The sequence below is a fragment of the Rhopalosiphum padi genome, chromosome 2, assembly GCF_020882245.1.
Source record: "Rhopalosiphum padi isolate XX-2018 chromosome 2, ASM2088224v1, whole genome shotgun sequence".
Lineage (NCBI taxonomy): Eukaryota > Metazoa > Arthropoda > Insecta > Hemiptera > Aphididae > Rhopalosiphum > Rhopalosiphum padi.
The window spans coordinates 88,315,914-88,342,950 of NC_083598.1; the positions used below are offsets into that span (position 1 = coordinate 88,315,914).

The 27,037-nt window shown below is 30.0% G+C and overlaps 2 protein-coding genes across 3 annotated transcripts in view; one reads left to right on the forward strand and one right to left on the reverse strand.

Annotated features, from left to right (window-relative positions):
• LOC132920087 (ubiquitin carboxyl-terminal hydrolase 48-like) overlaps window positions 1–17,382 on the forward strand; it is a 38,586-nt gene extending 21,204 nt beyond the window's left edge. For both annotated transcript variants that reach the window (XM_060982156.1, XM_060982158.1), the window contains 4 exons: window positions 3,766–3,978; window positions 8,706–8,834; window positions 13,733–13,793; window positions 16,721–17,382. In XM_060982156.1, the coding sequence (XP_060838139.1) occupies window positions 3,766–3,978; window positions 8,706–8,834; window positions 13,733–13,793; window positions 16,721–16,740 (423 nt within the window). In that variant the 3' untranslated portion in view covers window positions 16,741–17,382. The remainder of the gene's footprint in view (window positions 1–3,765; window positions 3,979–8,705; window positions 8,835–13,732; window positions 13,794–16,720) is intronic.
• An 8,180-nt stretch (window positions 17,383–25,562) lies between these two features.
• LOC132919128 (52 kDa repressor of the inhibitor of the protein kinase-like) lies at window positions 25,563–26,279 on the reverse strand. The gene has a single exon (XM_060980474.1). It carries the CDS (start codon window positions 26,277–26,279, stop codon window positions 25,563–25,565), a length of 717 nt encoding a protein of 238 aa, XP_060836457.1.
• Between the last annotated feature and the right edge of the window lie 758 nt (window positions 26,280–27,037).

The following is a 27,037-nucleotide window of genomic DNA, read 5'->3' on the forward strand; positions in this document are numbered from 1 at the left end:
ATAGTTTTAAAAAAGAAAAAAACGAGCTAGTTTAGTTAGATATATATTGTAATATATATGTTACTGAGACTCGAGCCAAACATCGCCGCCGCCGGTATCTACCCTATCTATATAGCGTAATTGGTGATCGTAAAACTCGATAATTTTCTCATGAAAGCCGGCAAAAAGACTGAGAGATGTGCGGAAAGACATTATAATAATAGGACTCCTCTCTCGACTCAGACACTGATGGTGAATATTCTGGTAATAAAGCCATCGCGCTAAAGATGCATGCACTATTATATTGTATAAGGAGGCTGTTGCTACACCACTCACGCTTGTAATCATGTGCCAAATCGTAAACTTCCCATTTATACACATATACATATGTACATACTAAGACCTTAACTGTAGTATTATAATTACCTGAACCCCGGCAAACAAATCAGAACAAGTACAATAAAGTCAGACGTTAAACTCCGCCGGAGCGCCGGGGACAAAGACAGAAATAACGAATAAAAAAAAATCAAATATAAATATAAAATACATCCTCAAGGCGTATGTGTACGCGTCTGGACCGTCAAAATAATTACTGTTGTGGTTTACGACCTCCTCGTGCTTAGGTGGAGGCTGTACAGACTGGAGGGTTTTCATGATGCATTCGTGGAGATCTGTTTGTTTCTATATTTTTTATTTTTCCTTATTCATTTGTTGCTCATTTGATACTTCGGCTGAGCTCAATACTATTACGCAAAGAGGTGTACGTTCGCTACAGGTAGTGGACAGTGGGTATACTATAGTAACGACATTAATAATTTAGACTAGTCAATTTGTTGTAATTTTCGTTTAAAAAATAAAAAAAAGTATCACACATGTAATTATTGTCTCAATGTCTTTTAAAATCTAACTTATAATAAAAATATGTTTTAGTAGATATAGTTATACTTTGTCACAAAAAAAAAAACTGTTCTAAGATTGATATTATTTATATTGAAAATTCTTGTTTTTGTAATTTTTTTGTATATATTAACTTTATAATAACATACATCAAAATTTTTTCCATCAACTGTAAAAAACTAAAATAATTTACAAAAATGCCTTTAGGTATATTAGCATGATTATATTTAGGTAAATGTGGCTAAATCTTTAGTTCCTATATATATATATATAATTTAGTTATAGATACCCAATAAGAAATATTGTATATAAAATACAAATAATTTTATTGTGCCTTGTGTGTGTAATGAAGTTTTAATAGTTATTGTGTTCGATATATTTAGTGACATATTTATCGAATATTGTCATTAAACTACGAAAGATTATAATATTTCTCGGTTTGGTATTCATCCAAAATGGCCACCTTTGTATCCATTTAACCAAATAAGTTTTGTTCACAACAGCTGACTACTAAATTTTTCAACCTAATAATAATTTATAATTTATTCATCTGTTTTGATTCTTTGATGGCTACTTTTTTCAGTTCTTCATTTATTATCTTACACAAAATACACAGAAATATAATATTTTTTTTTTTAGTTTTATTTATTTAGTTACTATGCAGTGGAATTTTATTTATTACGCTATTTGTTATTAGACTTAAATGTCAAAACAAAAATACAAATTGTTGTACCTATCTTGTATTATGTATTTTTATAAACTATATGCGAAATATATATATTTATGTATATGCTAATAAATTTTAATTAAAAAAAAAAAAAAAAATATATTTCTAATTTTTATAAAAAAATATGATTCTCCAAAATTAAATAATTAAAACAAAATATTATGTATATACGTAGAATGAAAACTATTGTTTTATCCTAAGTAATATATTATAATTTTTTTACGGTTATGTAGACTGTTTTAAAAAAATTACCCTATAGTGTATCAACACCTGCTGTTTGTATCTGATGTATAGACTTTTTAGATTTACACTAGGTAGTGAAAATTATAAGTTAGAAACAAGGGCATTGGCATTCTCGACGACGTTTAATTATTTCCTTTAAGTACCTATATACTACTTATAATTTATGTAGCCATCGCACATTTATATATTTATTATTAGGTGTTATTTGTTGCTTTTCACTGGTTTCTACGTATACTCACAGTATCTAATTGGTGTTCATTTTTTTTTAAAGACCAGTTAACTTGCCACGCAGCCATAAATATCGATACGGATTCCCCAATTAAGCTCTAAACAAAATAAATACTACTGAAACATAGTAATTAACCCTTAGGTTCTGTACGTTATACTTGTTTGGTTGAATGTAAAATAATCGTTCCAATAAAATGTATAAATCCTACTGCTGAGATAGAAGCAGCATCAGTAGTATCTTTTTGATATCGGACGGGTCGTGCTGCTTGCGGCTGTATACGCCTTCCGAGTTCTGAATTGGATATAGTTAATAATTAGTTGTGTGTATATGTATATATATAAAAATATATAATGTTATGATGAGAATATTTTCTTTGCGAGTACCTGTAGAATCTCACGTTGTAAATTTTTAATATTTTTTACTCTTGTTTATATATCTGCTAATCAACAAGAACAGAAGCAGGAAATCTTTTTATTCTCACGAATAATTTTCTATATTATCAATTTTCGTTTTTTTATACTTTATTTGTTTTTGGATTTATTTAATATTTATATTTGTGTGTACATTATTATACGACGAGATTAGTGTATAGTTCAAGTACAAATGCATGTGTTGGTACATAGTACTGTCATTCGAATAAGGTTTTAATTTAATTTACTATGTTCTAAGAAAAAATACCTATAGTTACCCAGCGCACAACGAATGATTTATATTGACTTGAATAATTGCAGGAATAACTTTTGACGGTTATTGACTTATTACGTGTAAGAATCAATCAATATGCTTAAAACTATCGGATGGATCCAATTTGCTCATAATTAATTGATAGATCGTAATAATTGTAGTGTTTATATCATTGTACATTTGTAGTTTTTGAGTACGTGTGAATTTTTTTTATTTTTATACGCGCGGGAATAAGTTAAATGCATGTATAATATTATAATATTTTGTAATTTAAAAAGTAAACACGATACGGAGGAAAAAAACTAAGTGATAAATGCTTTTTTCATTATTTTAACTACCTACCTGTTGCTACCGTGTTTGATTTATTATCAATAAGTGTTGGTTAGGTAGATGAAAGATAAAATATTAACACGTGCACTTTTTACATTACCTTCTTACACAATAGCTGCTTTAGGATTGAAGGGTCATCGTTTATTATGTAAAAAATATTCGTCAATGATTTCTTTTACGTTAAAGTAGACTACCATAACAGAAGTAGGTAATTGTTTTTCATTTTGGATGTCAAGGTGGTAATTTTCAGGATTTTCATCTTCATGCTGCTTCTTGTCCACGTGTGTATATCAGTAGTGTATGTTATAAATTGACTGTCATTTTACCGGCACTAGCGAATAATCGAAAGGGTCTGATACAAAGGCACAGACCGTAATAATTAGGAATGTCGTGTGTATGTATAATATACTGATAGGGCGTGATTTTATCTCGACTCGTAAAATATGACTGTATACGACTTTATTACCAACCCGTGTATACATATATTACCCCCTATAACTTAGTCATGTTGCCGCACCGGTGACATGTCAGTATATATGAGATGTATACCGTATACGTATATTATACACGTAGATATATTATTTGCATACCAACTGCAGCTTTGGAAAACCGTTTCAAGATGTTTTTATGTCACCGAATGATATTTAAAATACTAAATTGTGCGTTTGGTTTACAGGATGAATTATGGGGCAACTGTTCGAAGAAAATTAAACTAGATACGGCGTGCCTTAACGGCGGTACTAGTGGATCGACAACGGCCGCCGCTCCCACGTACGTCAACAACGGCACATTAGAGTTGGGAATCAGAAGGAGTGCACGAAACCGAAGACCTAGGGGTGAACTGATCGTGGTTTCTTCAAACGACACTTTGCTTGATCTCAAAATGAAGGTAAGCTGGTTATGATAACTCCTTTAATTGTCATATTTTTCGTTGCACACTTTTCGTTTGTTTTGATATAATTATGTAAACCGCTAAAAATGTTCATCGTGTAGGTATAATAACAGTACTACAACAGAATTGAGTTAAGTCAACCGTACGATAATTGTAGGCGTTATGAAAAAAAAATTCATCAATGGTTAAAATATTTGCAGCGGATAATAATAATAATAATAATTCAAATAAAATCGTTAAATCCGCATGTTTTGTTTGCTATACCATTAACAAATAGTTAAAAACCCTAGCCAACTAAACCTATCCAAAGATGACCGTCATCGAATTAACGTGTTCATTGATTGAGATACCGGGACATATAGTATGTATATCTACATAACGTGCGTAAAATAATAACAAGCAGCGTTTTTTGACAGTACAGTGACATGATCATTTAAAATTGATAGTTTTTGACAAATCTATTATTTTTTTTAGTACATATTATATCTATTTGTACCTTGATAATATGTAAATAATAGAGTATATTATGTAGTTGTGTTCTGACATTCTCTATATGTCATTTAGTAATAGAATATGTTTTAAATATTATTTTTCCGAAAGACAATTAAATTAACATAATATGATTTGTATATCATACATAGAATAAAAGCTTTAAAGACTTTAAAGTTCAATCTTTTCTGTTGTTATTTTTTTACGAGTGCTTAAAACCACACGTTTTATGTATCTACAACTTATAACGTTTTATAGAAAAAAATGGAGGCATTTTACTCAACTTATTATAATAATATAATAATATAATATATAAAAACTAAAATCTATTTTTGTGTGTTATGATGTGTTATTATTTACCTATGATTCTCCATCATACAAAATGTATTACATTTGTGCGTGTGTGTGTCGTATATCTTATAATTTAATTTGACACGAGTAATTGAACGAGTTCGGTTTAAAGTTTTAACGATAGAATTAGTTCTATACAATTTTAACAATTATAATATTAATTTTTTTTTTTATTAATATAATTACGTTTACATATCATATAATATGTAATACGGTTGAAACAAATCATTTTTATTTTCTATTTATATACTATATAAACCTAACACATATCAATTATTATTATTTATCAAAGAAAATCTTAATATTTTGTAATAAAAAAACTCGTATTACGGAAATTATCAAGAAATCAAAATAATATTTAAGAATTCACATACTTCTAATAAATATATCCTATTAAAAGTTTGCTTACAAAGTTCGAATTTTACTAAAATGTACATTATACCTCCAAGTAATAACACCTATAATCTATATTATATATTCAAGCAAAGTAATTTTGGAAAGATTAGAATGATTGCCAACACTGACATATGTTATCTAGAACTTAGTCCTTGGTTATTATATGAAACGTGTATTCACACACTTCAACCCATTTCATCTTCACTGTTTTCTCAGTAAAGTCAGTTGGTTAAAACTTGACAGCTTTGAACATTTCAAAACTTCAGGCTTAATGTAATTGTACTGTAGAATCCTGCCGGAGACTTGTTCGCGTGCGTGTGTGGTTGACATTTCTAAAGTAAATAATATTATTGCTTAAACTACGCCCAAGTGTAGTGTAATTTTGTTTTTACGAATTTTAATTTTACGTATAGGTACTTTTCTAGTTACCCACGTCGTGTAGGTATATGATAAATATATTATCGACTTTGTCAAACATAATACTATTTATTGAAGCGCGAAATAGATTTAAATATCTTACTGCTACAAGGTTATAATAATTATTACGGTTTCAGAAATTCACGTGAGAATAATATATATATATATATATACATATTTATTTATTAAACATATTTATATTATTGTGGGAGGTATATATGCGTGATCTGTGTGCGGATGGCTTTATATATTATAAATATTCTTTATGTGTGCTCGGCCAACCCACAATAGCCGAAGTCGTCGTGGTGAATATTTATATTATTATTGTGTTGTTATTCTATACTATATATTAAGTCATTAAAAACACGGGGCGAACTCGTGTAGACTGCAACTAGAGCAGCGCTACAGGACGCTCCGGGGCAGAATATTTCGCGACGCGCTGGTGGCGTTTAACTGCCGCCGCCGCAATCTCGGTTTTTTATGTTGATTTTCCCTTCCCCATTCACCACCACTTCCACCACGTCACCTCGACCAAAACAATTGTTTTTTACGACTCGCACTTATTATTAGTGGCGTAGAATGGAAAATGGAAAATATGAGTAACGTAACCACTTTAACGCGACCGTAGTGATTACCGTTCCAAAGAGAATGCTAAATTATACTATCGACTAGAATCGAATAATAATATTTGATTATCGGTCGTCAATATAAGCCACAGACGGAGTGTTGTATTAAATATTTTAATATATGTATTTAAAAACGTATAGTAATCCTTATAGTCGATAGGTTGGAGGTAATGTGGTTATAATTTTTTTCGAATTAAAACGTAGTTTTTTACTTGTTATGAGAGTAAATGATAAATTAAACTCAAGTTCTATCTTTATGTCTAAGGAATATGTCAATAGTAAAATTATAAAATAATATCTATTATCTACCACATTATGGTGGCATAGTTATACTATACTATTATTACTATTATTATTATTACCCATTTATATTATTTAAATATAAACTCTTTAAATGAAACGATTTAATTTTCAAATTCTTACGTATTAAAATATATATTATATAAATTAAACATAAGAGGTATATAGTAATTAACTAAATTGTTCATAGAGGATGTAATGTTAAAAAATATAATATATATATATCTATTCTTAACTGAAACTATTTTTATTGACAATAACAATTACATATATTTGAAAGAATTTCTACTGTTTAATTAAGTTTATTGTTTGAATATTGCAATAACATCAATTATCAATGTGTTTTTAGAACTCAATTGAGCGTTAATTTATTTTTCAATTAATTTCAAATTCAAATTCAAATTTGTAACAAAAAAATTCAATTTAAATTACTTGAAGTATAATACTATGAGTTTTTTAGAAAAATATATTGTTAGTCCAAATCAATCTATTTTCAAATTGAATAGTATCTATTTCGTTGAATTATTCACGATTGTATTTATAAATACAACCAAATGTAATTTAAAATCGATTTTAATCGTTTCTAATATTTACAAAGACGTTAACTGTAATTACTATGCTTGGACCGTCTTAATTGGTATAATTTATAAGAACGTTATCAACTGAGCTGGTAATCCACCGGAGACAAATCCGTTTGAGGGATGCAAATGTCGAGTGAGCAAATAGTAATAGTGTTAGGAGGGTGTGTAGTATGTGTATTTAAGCGCCGAATTCGTTATCATAACTGCTGCTGCTACTGCTCGGACCCTTAGTAGTTGACTGCTGAGAGAGGATCGGGGGTAGAGGAAATATTAATGACGTCAGGCTGGACCAAAGGACGACAAAAAACAGTTTACCGTTCTATTATTAATCTAGAACATTCAGATGAAGGTTAGGAGAGGGTTAAATGACCGTAAGTGCTGGCCCCGACAGCAAAACCCCCTAAGGCCGAATAGCTTTTTACTGCGAAGAAGTCACCCTTTCCTTCTATCTCACCCTCTCGCTCTTACCAATACACCGTCTCGTCCCACTCTCATCCAATCTCTACTCGGTATATCTTTAATCATAATTCAAAGGTTTTACACACACTGTGTATATACGAGAGAGTGTATCGGACACCGGGCGGACGTGATTAACTGCTCTGCGAAATTGTAACTGTGTGTTAGAGTGTGAACTTTACCCGAGAGAACTTTCCCACCCTCTGAGCTAAATTGGCTGGACATTGGATAACTCTGAACCCTTTTTCTTTTTTTCGCTTATAAACTTGACGCAACACACTAAACTTATTCATTCGATTTTTTTCCACCGTCGCGTTTTGTTTGACATTTTAATCATAATAGTGCGAAATTTTTCAAATGTCAAATGTCGTATTTCGTATGTTATTCAGTTGACTATGAGCATATTCACTTTTTTTGTTATTCTATACGATGGTAATTATTTAACTATAAGTTCATAACAATAAAATATATTTACGGAGAAAACAAACTGTCCAGAGTTAGCTTAGCACCTGCAATCGCTTAACGGCTGACATTGATTGACTGATAATTTTAAAATAAAAATCCATATAGAAATTTAGTCGTACCTAGGAATTATTTTAATTGCACCCCATCAGTACAAAAATAACTGTTAGTCCGGATTAGCCGTAGGCTCAACTAACTAAGTCTGGCAAACTAAGTCTGTATATTGATTTAACAAGTATCAATTGGAGAAGAATAGTGATTACTGTAAGTTTTGTTTGTAATTTTGTTTACGTATAAAATGATTGTATTTTCTTTTATTTCATTACAAAAAACATATATGAATGTATTCTATAATAGAACATAGTTAATAATATTATTAAAATTATATTTTTATTTTATCTATAAGTACTTATAATGTTTGTTATAAAAAATATACTATCTTTCTTTTATTTCCCACACTGTTGTAATAGGTTTAAGTTTATTTTGATCTATATTCGTTTGATATCAAATCATTTCCTTATGCAGTGTGTAGTTGTTAAATTAAAATATAGATAAACATAATAGAAGTGTGGTATTTTTTGAATTACGTTTACAAATAAAGGATTTTATTAACGGCGATTTAAATGTTGATGATTTGTGTTCACAGATCATGGGCGCATTCAACGTCATGCCCAATGATCAGCATCTGAAAACAGCAGAAGGTGTTAGGTTGGATGATAATGAAGCTACATTGGCTGACTTAGAAATTCTTCCGGATACATTAATTTTAGCAAAGGTAAGCAAAATGCATTGACTTATTATTAGAAATATTTATATTTAAACTTTATAGTTAAGATCAATTTAGTAAAATAACATAATTAGGTAATTATAAATAATATACTTATACTATATACAGTTTATATTTATTATATTTTTTATTAATAATATTTTATAAAATAAACTTTAAATATATGTTAGGTACCTAGTAGTCTTTATTAAGAATACATAATTATGAAAATCTTAAAATAACCCCTTTACAGTACACCTAGTTTCATAATAACGTAAATAACTTTTTTAAAAAGATGTCACACAAAAGATTTTTCAGATCGATTACCGAAAAAATATTTAACAATAAAGATACAAGATAGTATTATAATTTATTAATTTTAAAATTAAATATTCCTCGTTTATTGAGTTATTCCATAATAATAAATGTTAATACTTATTACTTTGAGATAACCTAGTTAACTTTAATTTTTTTTTCAAGATTTAGTATGTTGGTAACAGGTAAATAAAATATAAATAACTTGAGTGAAACTTATGGACGTGGTTATGATTTGAACTAAAATATTGTTATAATTTAAATCAATATCTGGAATATAAGTAAATAGTAATTTCCCTGTGTAATATGTGTGGTTTGAGAATAATCGCAATATATTTTGTAAAGTATTTTTTTTAAAGATTTCCTGTTAAAGTGAATGGTGGCCGCAGATAGAGTTAAGCTCTAAAACTGACCAGGGAAATTACTGTATTTATTGACCTTTCTGCTCCTTGAATGTTGACAATGATTTATTTGTCCTCTTAAATATCAGTATTTTTTATTTATATATAACAAACCTATTATTAAATAAACTTCAACCATCCTTATTGTAATGCTTAAATAGATTTAATCTTAAATATTAAGTAAACGTCAAACAATTATCATAAACTTATCAGTTAATCACACATATACACATCATTATTCATGACGCTTAAAATATGAAATCATAATTTATCTATACATAAAAAAACCTATTAAGGAAACAAATATACACACTTAATGAGAATGCTATTTTCCTGACTTCTATATCTACGTAATTAATTAGCTATTTTTATATTAAGTTATTTAAAACATTTTACTAATAATTTTATGTTATGTTCTATGCTGCAATACATTAATATATTTCAATTTTACATAACAAAATTTAACATAATCTGCTCAAATTGGCATAGTGTTTAAACACTAAAAACGAGATGTCGTATAGCGGAAGTACTATTGCTTTCAGTTTCATAATAATAATAAAAATCTTAAAATGTGTTATTAAATACTATTTACACAATTACCTAAATGTAAGAGACGTGACTATGGTAGGTGTGTGAAATATTTAAACGCAATTTAATTTAATTATTGATACAGTGTATCTTGAAGTTTGGTTAAAAAAAAAATCAACAAATTAGTAATTATAGTTCTGTCGATGTACAAAGTTTAAAAAAGTATAAAATAATAATACTGAAGTTGTTTTCGGATGGTTTGTCTATAAATAATTTTTTTTTCGTTCTATTACTCCTCTTATACATGCATCAAAAATCAGTTGCGGTACACCACCGCCATTTATCGCGCACACCAATTATTATATTATAATGGATGACTTGCACGTCAAATGATTCGTGAACACCACACTCCGGCGATTCACCTGCACAACCCTAAGCACACAGTGCACTATTACGTCTTTTAATAAATATTCAACAGTCCGGGTATTGCAGATGATGTGTATTGTTTCGGAAATAAAAAAAAAGCTTAAGGTAGATTATGTCCATGGCTACTTATATATAATATAATAACGAATGAGTTGATCTGTCGGCAGCTGAATTGAATGGGTTTCGATTGAAATAAACTATTTACTTAGGATTTTTTTTTCATTGACGGCGACGCGTTTTCGTCTTCCGTTATTTTTTCTGTGTACCTACTGAAACGCGATCGTGTCTGGTACCCGAGACACGTGCTCCGTGAATTACCAGGTTAGTTTTTTTTTTGTTCGTCTCCGGAATCCCCGAGCATAATAATTGCCTGGTGCTCCATTTACTTTGGTGTATGTGTTTTTTCCTTCCAATCATTCCACTGTTGGTCGGCCACCACCTGCCTTTAACAAACAATAATAATTCGTGGAATTTAGCTTCCTTCTTTTTTATCACTCATACCCAAATTTATATATTCAAATTATATACATTAATTTGTTTACATTGTCATTAGATGACAAGTATCTTATTATAAATTATAGTATTATATAATTGATATTTTACATATTCCGCATCTATAAAAAAACTTGTCCAATCCAACGGTATATTTTTTTGACAAATGAATAGTTACCTACTTGTAATAAAATATAATACTATAGTAGGTATTATATAAATATTTAAAAATGTTCTAGTTTGTTTCTTATCAGATACACTTTTAGATGGGATTTACGTTTTTAGTATAAAAATTGGTTAAAATCAAAAGAATAATATACGGTTAAATTGTTTTGAAATTGTAACAGAAAAATAAATGTATAATGTTCCGTTTAAAAAACCATCGGGAATTACGATTTAGACGTTAATGACTTGATCACGAGAGCTTCACAAAATATTTTGACGTCTTTGTATATACCGTGACATATTTCTTGTCTCCTGGGATGCTTTAAGGGTCCAACGAACGATCGGGACAGTAACCCATGACTACTGTGCACGTGACGAGGAGGTAAAGGGGACAATGGCCTTTTTTTCGTATTGCGCGCGTGTGTGCATTTGCAGAGTACCGATCAACCTATAGTATACCACGTAACGGGTTGACACCACATGCATACGTAGGGCGCTTTCGCTCTCCCGAATAAACTATCTCTATATATATATATCAGCAGTTTGATCCCGAAAAACGGTACATGTGCGTCCAGACCTCCAGGCTCGTTCCCACGACGTCGACTTGTCACCCATATATATATATGTGCATTTACACATGTGCCGTCGCTATCGTTATAATATATGAAGTGTAGAATACAAAACCGTTCACGCATCGGCGCCATGTGTACAGCGTGCGTATATATACCCCTCCGAGTGTGTGTATACTACGCGCCGAAAGTGAGGCGCAATGATAATATTTAATTATAATATTGGATGAAAAAAAAAAATAAAAAATTACTTAACAACAACCCTTAGACTGCCGGGGTAATTCGTCTAATGGGTTAATGAAATGATGACTTTACACCGCCCACGAGAGGTGTGCTCGCGTGGTGGTTTTTTCTTAAACGTTTTTTCTATCATCTGTATAATAATAATATAGTTTCCCTCGACGGTTTGTACGAAATATTAAATTGGCCGTATCTAATTGAAAATTATTTAAATTGCCGTTTTTTTGTACTCATAATAATATGATGTTATCGTCACATCCCGCGCGCCGCCAGAGCAGAGAGACCACACATACGCAACATAAATGCTTAATATAATATAGTCTACTGCAGTATTGGAATTGTAAGTCACTTTATGAGAATGTTTTATTGTAATAATAAGTAATAGGTTTGCAAAAATTAAAATAATAAAAAAAATATTATTTATGTGTTTTTTCTACAACATAAACCACCATTTAAACTGCATTTATAATTTATACGTATGTATGTGTTCTGTGCATGTTAAAACGTTAAATATTAGCAAAATAAGTTAGATAGGTATTGATGATGTTAAGAAGTCTGGACTTAGAAATATTTTTGTAATTATTAGTCATTATATACATTATCACACCCATACGTAAATATATTACAGGAGTAATAAACGTGTTAAATATTATTATATTTTATTATATTTACCTATATAATATTCAATAGAATTATTTGAAGTAGGTACGTAAGTTTTTTTTCTTAAGTATTGACCATTTGAATGTAATTCATATATTTCCTATTTTATTGTCATACATTATGAACTAATCAAAACATTATAGGATAAGCTATCATTTTGTATTTTAATAGTGCTTATAATTTTTTTTTGTCTTAATATTATAGTTGTTTTAATATATGTATACAATTTAAATGTATGCATCATATCTTATATTGACATAATAATGATGTTATTTCAAAGAAATCATTTGTCGCTTCGAATTTTCTATAATATATTATAATTTATTATAATCAATATCAAAATGGATGGTCTAATAAGCGATATTTTCAAATTTGTGCACCTATGTATGTAATAATTTAAAAGTGTTTACTTCGTTATACACTTTTAAAACGTCAATAATAATTTCATTTCTTGGTCCCATGTGTACGTATTACTGCACACCGGACACGTCACAATACATATTATTGTTATCATAGTACGTCACTAACGATTTATTACTATGAAGTATTATCACTACATAAGGTTAAGTTTATGAATTATTTTTGTCACTATTTAATAGTACTAATTATATTTTATATTATAGGCACATTATTGTATTTATTTTGTTTATATGCATCTGTGAGTAGGTATTGTCGAAATTATGAAAATGTTAGTATTGAAACAATTATAAAATGTTGGTGTAAATGTATAGGAATATAGTTTTAAATATGACTGCCATTTAAAAATCTAATCACGGTTTCTAAATATATTATGTAAAATATTGTACTTACTATTTTACAGTGAGTATTATGTAAGTTGAATGTACAATATAAATGTATCCTTGTCTAAAATAATTATTAAAACTAGCTTTTATTGTTTCCACAATAAGTCGGTAACAGTTAGGTATAGATATAAAATTAAAATTAAATAATTTTAGGGAGTTTACTACCTACTAATAATAATTTACCACCTAAAACTACATTGATACAACTATAATAGTAAATTATCGAATTTAATAAAAAATATAATATCATAAAATATTTTTAATATTTAAAAACCATTTTCCATATTTAAATACATTTATTTTTACAGTTTGACGAACCCACCGAAGACCTACCGGAATTCGTTGCCGAGGAAGAAGCTGGCTTCAAAGGTTAGTTGTTCACATGTATTATTATTATTTTTTTTTAATATTAAATCGAACCGTAACGCATCGTCCCTTGGAAAAATCCGTTTTTAAACTGGTCTTATACTATAGTGTGACAGAACGATGATGGAATGTGAGAAAACATTTCGATGGCTTTAACACTCATTTGTATCGCATAGTATATGTAAGGGGACTTTATATGAGCTATTATTATTCGGATGTACCAGCTTCCTGTGTTTGTATTTCTTGACACGTTTTTTTTTTCATTTCACACGCATTGTTATGTACGCATTGAGATTGAATTAAAACTATTAATTAGTAACGTCTTTATCACCATTACTTACTTAACTAACACTTAATTAATAATTTTTAAATATTTTTTTATTTTGAACATATAATAATCAACTTGTATAGCATTTCAGTAAAATAATGTTTTCTTTTCATCACTTTCTTGACGCGGTACTTACTTCTTTCTGCTTACAAATGTTCATCATGATATATCTTCCACGTTATAATGACTATACACTTTTATAAAATGTTTTGTTTCTCTTGCCCTCTTGGCTATACAACAATTTACACTCTAATAAGTTATAACCTCGCGTAGCCGACTAAAACGAGTATTGTATTAAAATTAAAATATATCACGTGGCACTATCAAAAAAATAAAACACTAACTTGATCGGTAGACAAATAAATTCCCTTATAATTTTTGAATGTGTGTTTGTCTATGTTTGTATATACACATATATATTATATAGTGCAATGGACACGCTCGTAGTCTTGCGGAGAGCTGTTGACATTGGGCAACAGCAACGACAACGACGGTATTATTATATTGCCTCGGGGTATTATATACAAAGCCGCAATCGCGTTTCCACGTGATTATTTCCGTTTTGACTTTTAACTCACTATATAGGCTTATTATTATTATTATTATTAGGAACAAGACCGCGGTGACCACCCGAATTCGAAAAATTGTAATCACGTAAAACAAGACGGCGGAAGTCGTGATGTATAGTGCAGTATAGATGTACATAATATACTATGCGTATGTTGGTTTTATTATTGAAATACTTGCGGGGGGACAAGAGGCGGTGACGGTGCCGCAATTACCGCAACGCATAATATCATCGTAATCATCATTATGTCGCGGCCGTGTCATTTCCGGTCGGTACACATACTCTCCACCACTGACGGCTTGCTTCTTCCCCTCATTCGGTGGTTTCGGTACGCGGGGTAATAACGTCAAAAACTTTCCCGAGTCACGTCACTCAAACTTGCGTTAAAACGCACAACATAACAATACCTATATAAGCACCAAAACTAGGTGATAACTAATAGTTAAAAATGTTCAAGTCTAGGTTTTTTTATGGGAACTTTTTAATTTAATTTGTTGAAAAATACAAAATATTGCGTATTTTTTATTCGACTTATAATTAGTTATTATGTTGTTTTTTGATTTTTTTAACCCATCTCTTTAAATCCGATTGAGATGTAGAATTTTATATGGTTTACGGAATTATTAAATCGTAGAATCATAAAAAATCTAACTAGTATTAGGTGTGACTGCTAGATTCGGTTAAGTATAAAGCTTTAGTTTTAAAAATAAATAAACTTTCCTAAATTTGAAATTTAATTTATATGCAGTAACGAGCAGTATGCAGTATGTCTGCAATCAAAGGGTAACACTAAACATTTTTGTTAAATAATTTTAAGGCAAATCGAATCGAGATTTAGAATTATCTATATGTTTAGTACTTATTCTATAATGAAACACCTGCATGTATAGGACTGCACAATATGAACTACATGAAACAGCAAATATTCCTTTTGGAAAAATAATATAATATTTAAGTTTTAATATTCTTATTATTTATTTATAATACTAAGAATTTATTATATTATTGTTATTCCAACATATGAGTAATTTGAGTCATTTCAGTGTCGTTTATATTCATCTATGTATACCTACTCTATATAGCCGCCCAATTAGCGCCATTCGAATTCATATCTCTCTTTATTGTATGTGCGTATCGTGTAAGAGTAATATTTATTTTTTCCTCCAACGCACATACACATGCAGTGCAATCTCGACGTGTACAGCGCACTTGGGCTCTCTTATACTCGTTTTTATCGTCAATTAAACCAAGAAACCCTGTACAGTATACAATATACATATATATATATAATATGTGTTTAGCGACCGTAAATCTGCAACGATAATAATCATGATATTAATAATATGTGCGCTGCAGCGTAAGCATATTCGCATCACTATATTATTATATTATATATGTGCAATTCACGTGGGACCCGACGACGATACATGATGCACTTGGCCGTTTGTAGTTATTATTTTTTTTCCCTCTTTCTACTCCCTCTCCTTCTATACATTTTATTTTCTCTTCGACATCGTTAACAATTTAATTCATTATTATTATTGCCCTGACACGTGATGTATAGTAATAGGTACGATTGGCGTCGTATACCGCGAAAGACCACTGCACTAAAGTCCCCTGTCCGGCTCGCGTGGATTATTTTCACCTCAATCACTTGGCGACCCCCTTTCCTCCAGTGTTATCCTCCTAGCTAACGATCGTAAGCCAATCTTGGCCAATTGGTTGATAGCTACTGTGTTAACGATACACCGCCACCGTTAGAAACGGGTCTAAGGATTTTTTTCTTTAAAATTTTCATTAAAAATATCGAGTGCAATATTTTATTTTACAGCTTATCTGGTGCGTACTAACACAATTGAAACAATACACATTTGTCCTTGTATATTATTCTGTGAACCTAACAAATATATGGAAATCGGCTATTCATTAATTTAATTAACCCTGAAATAAATTTAATACATACACTTCCTCCATTGAAATCTAGTTAAATGTTGAAATAACATGCAATAATATAATTTTTTTTTTTTTTTTCAGGTACCGAGCTCATGAGTTGAAAAATCCGAATTGAAATTTGTGTAATAAAGAAATATATATATATATATATATATATATATATATAACATAAATTCAAATTCATATGAGTAGATTATTTAGTATTTTTATTTATATATATATATATATATATATATTTATACATATAACAGTGTATGACGTATATATGTATCAATATTGTATTGAGTTTTTAAGTAGGTAACTTCTAATAGTTTTTTTTTTAAACATTTATGTATATATAATATTAGTGTATGTTTTAGTATTTATTTCAAGCAACATCGTTAATATAATTATATTTTTATATTATTTTTAAAAATGTGTTTATAGGCTTTTTTTAGACAGGGATATTTAAATTTATTTGTTTACATTGAGATAATTTATGCGTTTGTGCAAACAACGCGTGATGTGCTGTAAATATTAAAATATTGTCATCTCTCCACCGGTTAACATCATCGTTTGTAGAGCCAGGAGAGAATATCGTTCCAAGCTTTTGTTGTTATATCGTAATCTTTTATTAATTATTATTATCATTATCATATTATAGTATTGTACATAAATATTTTTTGATAGCAACAAAACACTGAAATGTTTTGATGAGATATTATAAGTGTTGCGTGTGTAATATGATAATGAATTATTTACTATTTTTGTAACTTGCTTTAATGTTAAATTTTCGCACATAAGTATTTTGTGTGTGGAAATAAGAGTAATAATTATTATAATAATAAAAAAACAGGAACAAAAGGATATACCAAAATAAAATAATTTGTTTTACTTACGTAGATTTTCGACGATGGCTGGATAGTGTGGATATATTTGTGTGGCGTGGGCCTGTGGAGGTGGTTTCAAATTGCTTGGTGCCACCGTATATATTAGCCAATAATAACGCGTAATCCGTACCGTTATCGTTGCGTATAATATACAGTAAACATAATCAGTCAAATTACAGCAGCGGGCGTAAACATAAATCCATTCATTATAATAATGTTCGCGGCCCTATAAATTGTCGTCATACCCCGCGACGATGCATGATTTATAGTGTGCGCAAAGTCGCTTGAAACTCCGTGAGTACAATTCGTCGTGGTATTGTTGTTATTGTTGTTGTTATACCGTTATGGTTGTGTCGATGACTGAGTTTCCATATTGGTTACTTGCTGTTTGCATCCACTTTTGTTTTGGCGGGGAGCGCGTGAAAACTTCGGGTGGTTGTATCGTCGTCATTGTTTCTGTCTTTCTGATGATATTATAATATAAGTGTACTGCGAACCAGACACATTATTTTTGAAAAAGAGTCTTGACATCGTTTTGCATAAAACTTGCCCTGAAAACACGAGAAAACGATCACTCAATATTTGTGTATGACTATAAGTCTAAATTCTAATAATGAATTATGCTTGTGTTTGGGCTCACCCACTGAGTTTGGGACATTTTCTACTGTCGATTATGGCGCGTGCATACGACGTATAAAGGAATTGGTAATGCAGAGTACAATGATTGTTTACCGTTTTGTGGTGTTAAGGGGGCGGAGAATCCGCCGGTTACTATCTGTGTATAATGTAGGTATACCTTTATATTGTATTGTTTCTTTTTTTAAGTCAAATTTTTGATAAAAAAAAATGGTTTTAATAGATATGCAAATCGTATATAAGTTGCATAGGTAATACTTCCGAGTTACGATTACGAGTTTTGGTTTTACATCATTTTATAATTTATATAAATCAACAGTACAATAAGGAGGAATAATCGAAAAAGATTATTACGTGTTATAAAGTGTTCATATTAACATTTTCACTATTCAGGAGAATTTTATTTTTATATTTTACGATAGTAAATGATAAATTGCGCCACTTATCGATGATGTAATTATCTTGTATTAGTTTCTTACCTTCTTCAATGACCATGTGCAAGACCGCTCGTATAGTATTCGGTTAAAATAAGAATAGTTGGTAAATTGCACCACCGACAAATGATTTGTTCTATATAAGGAGAATGGATTTAATTGTAAAGGCGTATTTCTATAAGAATAAATTCTCCAAATAAATCTAATAAATACCGAGTCCTCGATTTAAATTATTAACTACACATATACCAGTAAGGTGGCATAGTTTAAAGTTATAGACACGTTGCTGTTTACGCTATCGAAAAAAAAATCGTTGTCATAAAAACGTTAATTATTGGAGGTATTTTTTATATTGTGATTTCACGACTCGATTATAACGCAGCAAGTACGTTATAATTTCAACTGTATCACTTGCCTACGCCTACGCATATATTATAAAACGTACTATACAGATCTCTATTGGAATCTGTAGAACATAATATACGTCCATATCGCCGAAATCCGTCGACAGGGAAGGTAGGTATATAAGTAGGTGGTTGGATAATATACGCACTATGTATAATGGATGTTATAAAATACCATAATATATTATATTATACGTGTTTTATTCTATACGAAAACAATGGCCCCGTGCCATTTTCGCTGTACGCCGACGCACTGTTACTTTTTATCCGTGCAGGTAGGTAGGTATAATACTGTTTGTGTATATTATTATGTAATTATTACAAATGCGCGCGCGCATGGATTTTTTTCCACTCAAAAACTGTTATTTTGGTAATCGCTCTATAAATGTACGTCGGACGTTTTACGGGGACGTACCTATACCTACCAACGACCACCCAGGTGTGCTAGTGAGTTTTTTCAGTTCTTTTGGGTTTTTTTTTTTGTTTTGTTTTTAAAACGTTAAAATGTTTACGAATTTTGTCACCGGACGTCAGTTTCCGCAGCGAAAACTAAAAAATGTCGATCTCCCGGTCCGCATTTCCATATTTTTGATGTGCATCAACTCTCCCGGCGTTTAAACGCTGTGGTCGTAATATAATGTACATAATATACACCAGTGCCGGTCACCATTTAATATTTATGAAGGTTCATTTTAAGAATTCAGAAAGTTTTTGGAGACCTTTTAAACTTTTGGTTACGCTAATATCTAGGTTTTTTAAATAGTATACTATTATAATCCATTATTTTTGTCACCAGATATAGATATAGTAATGTTTTTAAATTCATTTAGATCCATTGACTATCTCGTTATAAATCTATTATTTACTAACTTGCATGTACTTGAAATTTGAAAAAAAAATTTCTCGCTTAATTCTTTTGTATATGGCTGTATTGAGAATTTTGTTTATAGATTCGGGTTACATGTGTGTACTTATCGGTCCTCTCTATTACTATATTTCATACAAAACTGTAGTTTAATCTATAAGGTTATTGGGCTGAAATAATATTAAGTGGTATCTACATCATATATTAGGAAACGGATTATACTGTGTGTTTATAACATTTTGGTAATAGTTTCCATGATTTTATTTATTTTATTTAGGAGTAAAGGCTTCTACTTCTTAGTCATTAGCCTGTGTTTAAAATATTTACAATATAGTAGTGTACTACAGTAGGTGATTATAGTTTATTTATTGTTGTAGGCGCAAATTATGACTCTGCGTAAAATATTTTCAAATTGTATTTAAAATATATTTTTTTATAAATTAAAAAAGGGTTTTCACTATTACTTTAATTATTAAATTGTGGCTTTACTAAAATATAAACATAAATAAAAAAATATAGTGTTTTAAATCTATATTTTTAAACTTATAACTCTGCATATGATGTATAAATACATGAAAAGCATTCTGTGGTTGAGGAAACAATCAAATTTTATCCTAAAATAATTGGTTATAATATTTTCTACATATTTTTTCTTGAAAAAAACATTGGTTATAAAGTTATCAATTTAAGTTGAATATGAGATTGATGCGTTATTACTTATTAAGCCTGTCGTGATAATATAGTGATATACATTAATAAAAAATGTTGAATGTCTACTTTAGACATTTCTAATGAGCAGATATGAAAAAAAAATCAACTGAGTTGGATTCCATTCATATATGTGAGAATATAACTAAACAGCAAAAATTAACACAATTATGTCTGGTAATTTTATTTGAATCGAAAGATTCAATATTTCAATGTTAATTACTATAAGTTATGATAGTAATAGCTGCAATTGTTTGAAATGATCCTCTTCTACAAGTACCCTAACCTTTACTTGTGGGTAGATAGTGCACTTATTTAAATCTTAAAGGTGTGTCTAGAGTGTTTAGACACATAGCTATGAGATTTAAAAATGAACAATTTACAATCAAATATTCTAGATACATTCTGTCATAATGCATTTATTTTTCAATAAAATATGCAATACCTATATGGCTATACAGACCTAAGAATGCTGTACACGAGAATAAAATTTAACCGAGTACTACAACTATAACGAATTTGTTAATTATTCCCAAACATATTGCCGATGTATATAATATCACGTTTATATGCACTTAATTATTAATATTATTATTATTTACAAATATTGTACGTTCAGTAAAAAACCGACGTCCTTAAGAATCCGTTCAAATCAAAAACAACAGTTGTAATATTATTATTATTATTATCATTAGAGCTAGGACTTAGGTATATGTAATAAAAAACCAAAAATATGTACATATATATGTAATTCAAATGGCCAAAATATGTAATAAGAAAAATTTTAAATTATGTGAACGTGTAAAATTAAAATAAAAATTCTAAATAATATAAATTTATTTATTATATTATTATTTATTAATAGTATAAAGTATAATCTAAGATCATTAATGTATAGTTATCGAACAGAAACAAATAAGATAAACTATAATCAAGTTATTAACTAATACTTTTATATACTTATCTCCTATATTCTTTATACACTTCCAATTTTTACGAGTACTATAGTATCGAAGTATAAATGTGTAATACTACTAAATCACTGAAATTGTCAAAACTTACGAAATAATATGTAAAATGTAAAATAAAATATGTTTTATTTTATTGCAAATCACCTGAAATGAATTTATCATTTGCAATACTTAATTTATCAAGTTTAAGTAAAAATATGTATTTACATACAAATCCCAGCCCTAATTATCATTATAATATTAAACTCGCGCATAGTTTGTGTCCCCGTATTACACACGCTACGCCGTCGTTCACTCCGGTCCGCGCCGAGCCAACCGCGCGGTGTTGAACGGTCGCCAATTCCGTCGGATAGGGTTTATTTTTTTTATGGTTTTCCTTACGAAAGTTCTGAGCTATATTTCACTTTTATACGGTTAACGCGCCGCTAATAATCGGATTATTATTTTAATTATTAATAATAATTCCCGGTGAGACATAAATCATTGTGCGTACCTATAAACATTTCTTTTTTCTGCTTCCGCGGACGATATTATTTTTACACGATGACGCTACTGACGACCAACCACGGTCGGTGGACCGCAACCGAGCCGACGATCGACGACCGACGGTCACGGACGCTACCCGCGATAGAGTGCCCCGGAGACGGGCGCGCGCACACTTCATCAAAACGAATTACTCGACAATTGTCGGCCCGGCCTGCCGTCTCCGGACGATTTGGCGTAGGTGGTGAGGTGTCTCTGTACATGTATTTATCTATTATATTATATACGTACATCGATAGTTCGGCTGCAATATTCAACGATCGCGACGACATGTTTAATTCCGCGTACAAAGACCCACAATAATATAATAGGTACTTATGCCTGGTGCGAAATTATATATAGGCGGGTGGTGGCGGTCACATAAAAATCGCTCGACGGAAATAAAATAAAACTGTTTATTGTTTTTGTATTTTTTATTATTCGATAGTACTTATTAAACGTATTTTTATTTTTTGTATTCGGTTGTTGTTTGGATTCATTTATTTCGCCATTTTGAATATCCCGCAATGAAACGTTGAACATAATTTAACCATAATTTTCATCATTATCGTTATATCATAGTAAATTATGTACTTTTACAAAAATTTAATTTAATCGTATAAATGTCGATTTCGCGGATGTTCAATATCTTGACTGATGCTGGTAATAGACTTTTACATTTTGATATCAAACGTTTGTGTGTGTCACGTTTAATTCTACGTATTTTAAGTTATGTTTGGTTTGACGTGAGGGGACATATTATATAATTATTGTGATATAAGATGTCTAAAATAGCAAAATGTGACGAAAAATAAATAATCAAAGTGTTGATATACTTTAAATGTCTACAGTGCCTAGTACGTGGTATGTGTTCGTTTGAACGATGTTCACTCAACTAGTAGATTAACGACGTCGTCCCGAAAATATATAAGAGAGCCAAACTTTGATAACTAGAGCTAAAAAATAAATTTAATATTATGTTTATTTTAATTTATTTATTTTTAGTTTATGTAAACTATTAAACTAAAGACTATTAGTTACAGTAATAAATTGTGTCTTCGATAATAATTGTCCAAATCAAATAACAGATGTTGAAAATATCGAGTACCTAATTATGAAGAGTTATTGTCTGTTCAATATATAACCGACATGATATACATAACAATGTTTAGTGACTTTGATTCAATAATTATTTTCATAAGTTGTTAAACATTTTTTGTAATTTTTGAGTGAGTAAATTTAGTGAAATTCAAAACTCCTATTGGTAAACTCGTCGGTGCAGCGAGGGCAGAGGTCGACATCCGACGACGACGCATCGAATTTATTTAACGGTGAAAACATCATTACACCTAACTTTATATTATTACTGTCGTCATCGCGCGTACCTCGGATATATGTATATATATATATGTGTATAATGTGTATAGGCATATCATATCATATTAATATGGCTTATAATATAATATTGTATAGACGGAGGAAAAGTTTTTCGGGTCTCTTTTGTTTGCGTTCGCCGTGCACGGATGACGTCCGTTCCGCGGAACCGTTCTACTGTGTCGATAATATTAATATATATTATATTGTATATACTTTGAGTATATATATCATATATATATATATATATATACACTCGTACATATTATAATGCGACTCGCGTCCACACGCACAGACACTATATCTATGTATAAGAGGTGCCTATTATTATTAGGTATTATACTTGGCGAGTGTAGACGACATTCACGGTTGATTGGAATATTTTATAGCGTTGTTTTCGTATACTTAGGAGGTACCTATAAAATAATATATCTAATGTATATATATATATATGCCTGGCGCAGCTTTTTATTTTCTCTCTCTCTTTCGATCAATCGCTCTATTTTTCTGATATAGATGAATGGGAATATTTAAAGTAGTAGAAAAAAACAACAAAAAATTACACGATGACGATGAAAAAAGTGTTTGGTCATCGCGTTGCTACCGTCGCCGTCGTCGCCCACTGCAGCTGCTATATGTGTATACGTTATATCGTCGTCCGGCACACGTGGGTCCTACCGACCACGAAAAGGTCTGTATAATAATATGTATACATACACGTATTTTTATAGTCTTATAGTTGTTTCCCTGTAGCTGACTCTGCCACCGCTGATGGATATACCGGAACAATGGACTCCGATATATATATACACATAATATTATATTATATTACAAAACGATATTTTGATGTACCTACAGGTATTATATTTATTTATGTTATTATATATATGTATATAAATATATACGATGATAAACGCGTAAATCGGTCGAACCGTTTAAACGACCGTGAACCTATATATATATATATATATATATTATACTTGACACGCTCCTGTTACGACATCCCGCTTCCAAAACGCTCACGGTTTCGTATAGAACAGCGCGTATTATATTAAACTTATACTCTCACATTTAAGAGCAAATGTAAGCATATATTATTGTCAGACACTTATACAGGGGGGGGGGGTTGAGGTTCAATCTACACCAAATTTTTTTTTGTTTACATGCCTGATTATTGTATACTGTATTGTAAAAGGGCTCGTTCAATATCGGATATGAATTGTAGGTTTCGGTACGTCGGGCTAAGCTCATAGACTGTTTTTCCCGCACACTTAAACATGTATAGTCAATTATGTATTTCTCATTTATTCATATTTATTTATTAGTTTTTTCAGTAATCTTAAAATTTGATATGTCTACGAAATTAATTGTTAATAACTATATTTTAAGTACCAAATTCATAGTTTATTTGAAAGAAAAATATAATTTAGCATATAAAATACTACTTGCCTAGTCATTAAACTTGCATATGATTATACAATTTTCAAACATCATTTCACCTACCTCAATCTCTGGATAAAATAGTCTAATTTAATAAACAAATGTTAATTTATATAGCTTTTATTTTTTGTTACGTATACTCTTGTGTATATTGTCGCGTGTAAATACGTCTAATGACAAGTAAACAGGACCGTGTAACAGTACTCGGATATTATTAACTATAGTGTTGAATGAGTTTTTCAATGCAATTATGTTTACTTTTTTACTTAAGCTTTTTGTTAGTTTAATATCTACTAATATGGCTTACATTTTTACTCAGCATAATTTTCAATGGCTTTAAAACTACAAAACTAAACATTTATATATTTATATATTTTTTTAAATTTTTTTTATTTGTTTTCCAGTTTTCAAAATTCATAACTATGAATAATATTGAATTTGCAACTTTTTCATTATTTTTAAAAATGTGTACAGACTGCAGTAATATACATATATACAGTGGCGTACGCAGGATTTTTCAATGGGGGGGGGGGCTTGAAAATAAATTATTACTCAGTTGTCACTGGTTTATAAGTTTGAATAATAAAGTGCTTTTATATTTCTTAATTAAATTAAGCATAAAATATACAAGAAAGAAATGTATGAAAAAAGAACTAACAAAAAATATAATAACAAAAGTAATGAGCAATAAAATATATTTTTATTTGGTCCAGTCTGCTAATTGTAGTCGCTTCGGTGATGTTTTTGAAAATTGTTGTATAACTTCCAATTCAGTTAGATTTTCTTTTTTATTTATATTTGCTAAAGCTAATCCATTAAGACGTTCTTCTGTCATGGTTGATCTTAAATAGGATTTCAAACGTTTCAATGTTGAAAATGTTCTTTCTGGTGTAGCAGAAGTAATTGGCAAAGTGGCAAACAGTCTTAACAGCACCTGGATGTTTGGTAATAGATTTGTACAGTGAGGTAGTGTATCAATAGCTGATTGTGGTTTGTCATCATTATTATACCACTGACATCTCCACATATGTAGTTCAGCTCTAAGACATGAACTATCACTATATGTAAGATCTTTATCATAATGCATAGCTGCCTTTAAAATAGAGTCATCATCATATGAACTAAAATTTGATGGAATCAGTCCTTCCAGAGGCATAACATCAGATAGTCTATCATCAAATCGTGTATGCAAAGCTTGAATTATATAATCAAGAAATGGCAAATACACTGAAATTTTAAAATATGTTTCTGGATCGGTTACATTTATATTGACTCGATGAGTTTGTCGTCCACAAACTCGTGGCATACTTATTTCGAAATCAAATTTTGCTGCAAATTCAACGATATCTTTAAACATTTTTTTAAAGTTAACATCTGCATTTTCTCGAAGTTCCTCTAATGCGCATCGAATCACCATTATATCAGACAATGCCTTTGACAAATCTTGCTTTTCATTATCAGTTCATATTTGTTTAATTGTTTAAATATATAAATTACATTACTTACAGTTTTTTTTTTCTTCGAACTGAAAATCGAAAATAAACTTGTCCTTTTTTCTGACATAATAAGAAATTTAAAAAATGAAATGGTATTAACTATACAACTTACACTTCAAAACGATTCAAAAACAACGGATTGCTGCAAGGTTTATAATCTATAAACCTTGGGATTACTGTGCAAAAAAAATTATATAACCAAAAATATTTCTATAAAGCTATATTATATTATATTATAAGATTATATATAATTTATATATAACTCGGGCATCGGAATAACGATGTTTGGATAGACGGATAGTGTTGCTAACATCAGTTCAATTGTTATCATAGATTATAGATTTATATGGACTGTGGCACGGCTAAAAATAGTATCTTCAATCGTGTTTACTGACTATGGGATGTATAAAAATATTATATATGAACCTTAGGAGTTTAGTCAGTTTAGGACAATATGGTCTGCATTGTTTGCAATAAATAGGTAAACACACGATTTAAGAAACTATATTAAATCGAGGTAAATATAAAAAAAAAAAACAATAATACGGGCAATGGGGGGGGCTTCAGCCCGTTAGCCCCCCCCCCTGCGGACGCCACTGCATATATAATATATATAGTTATAGATAATTTCCCATTAAATGTTATATACGGATAATATTATATATACATATATACATAT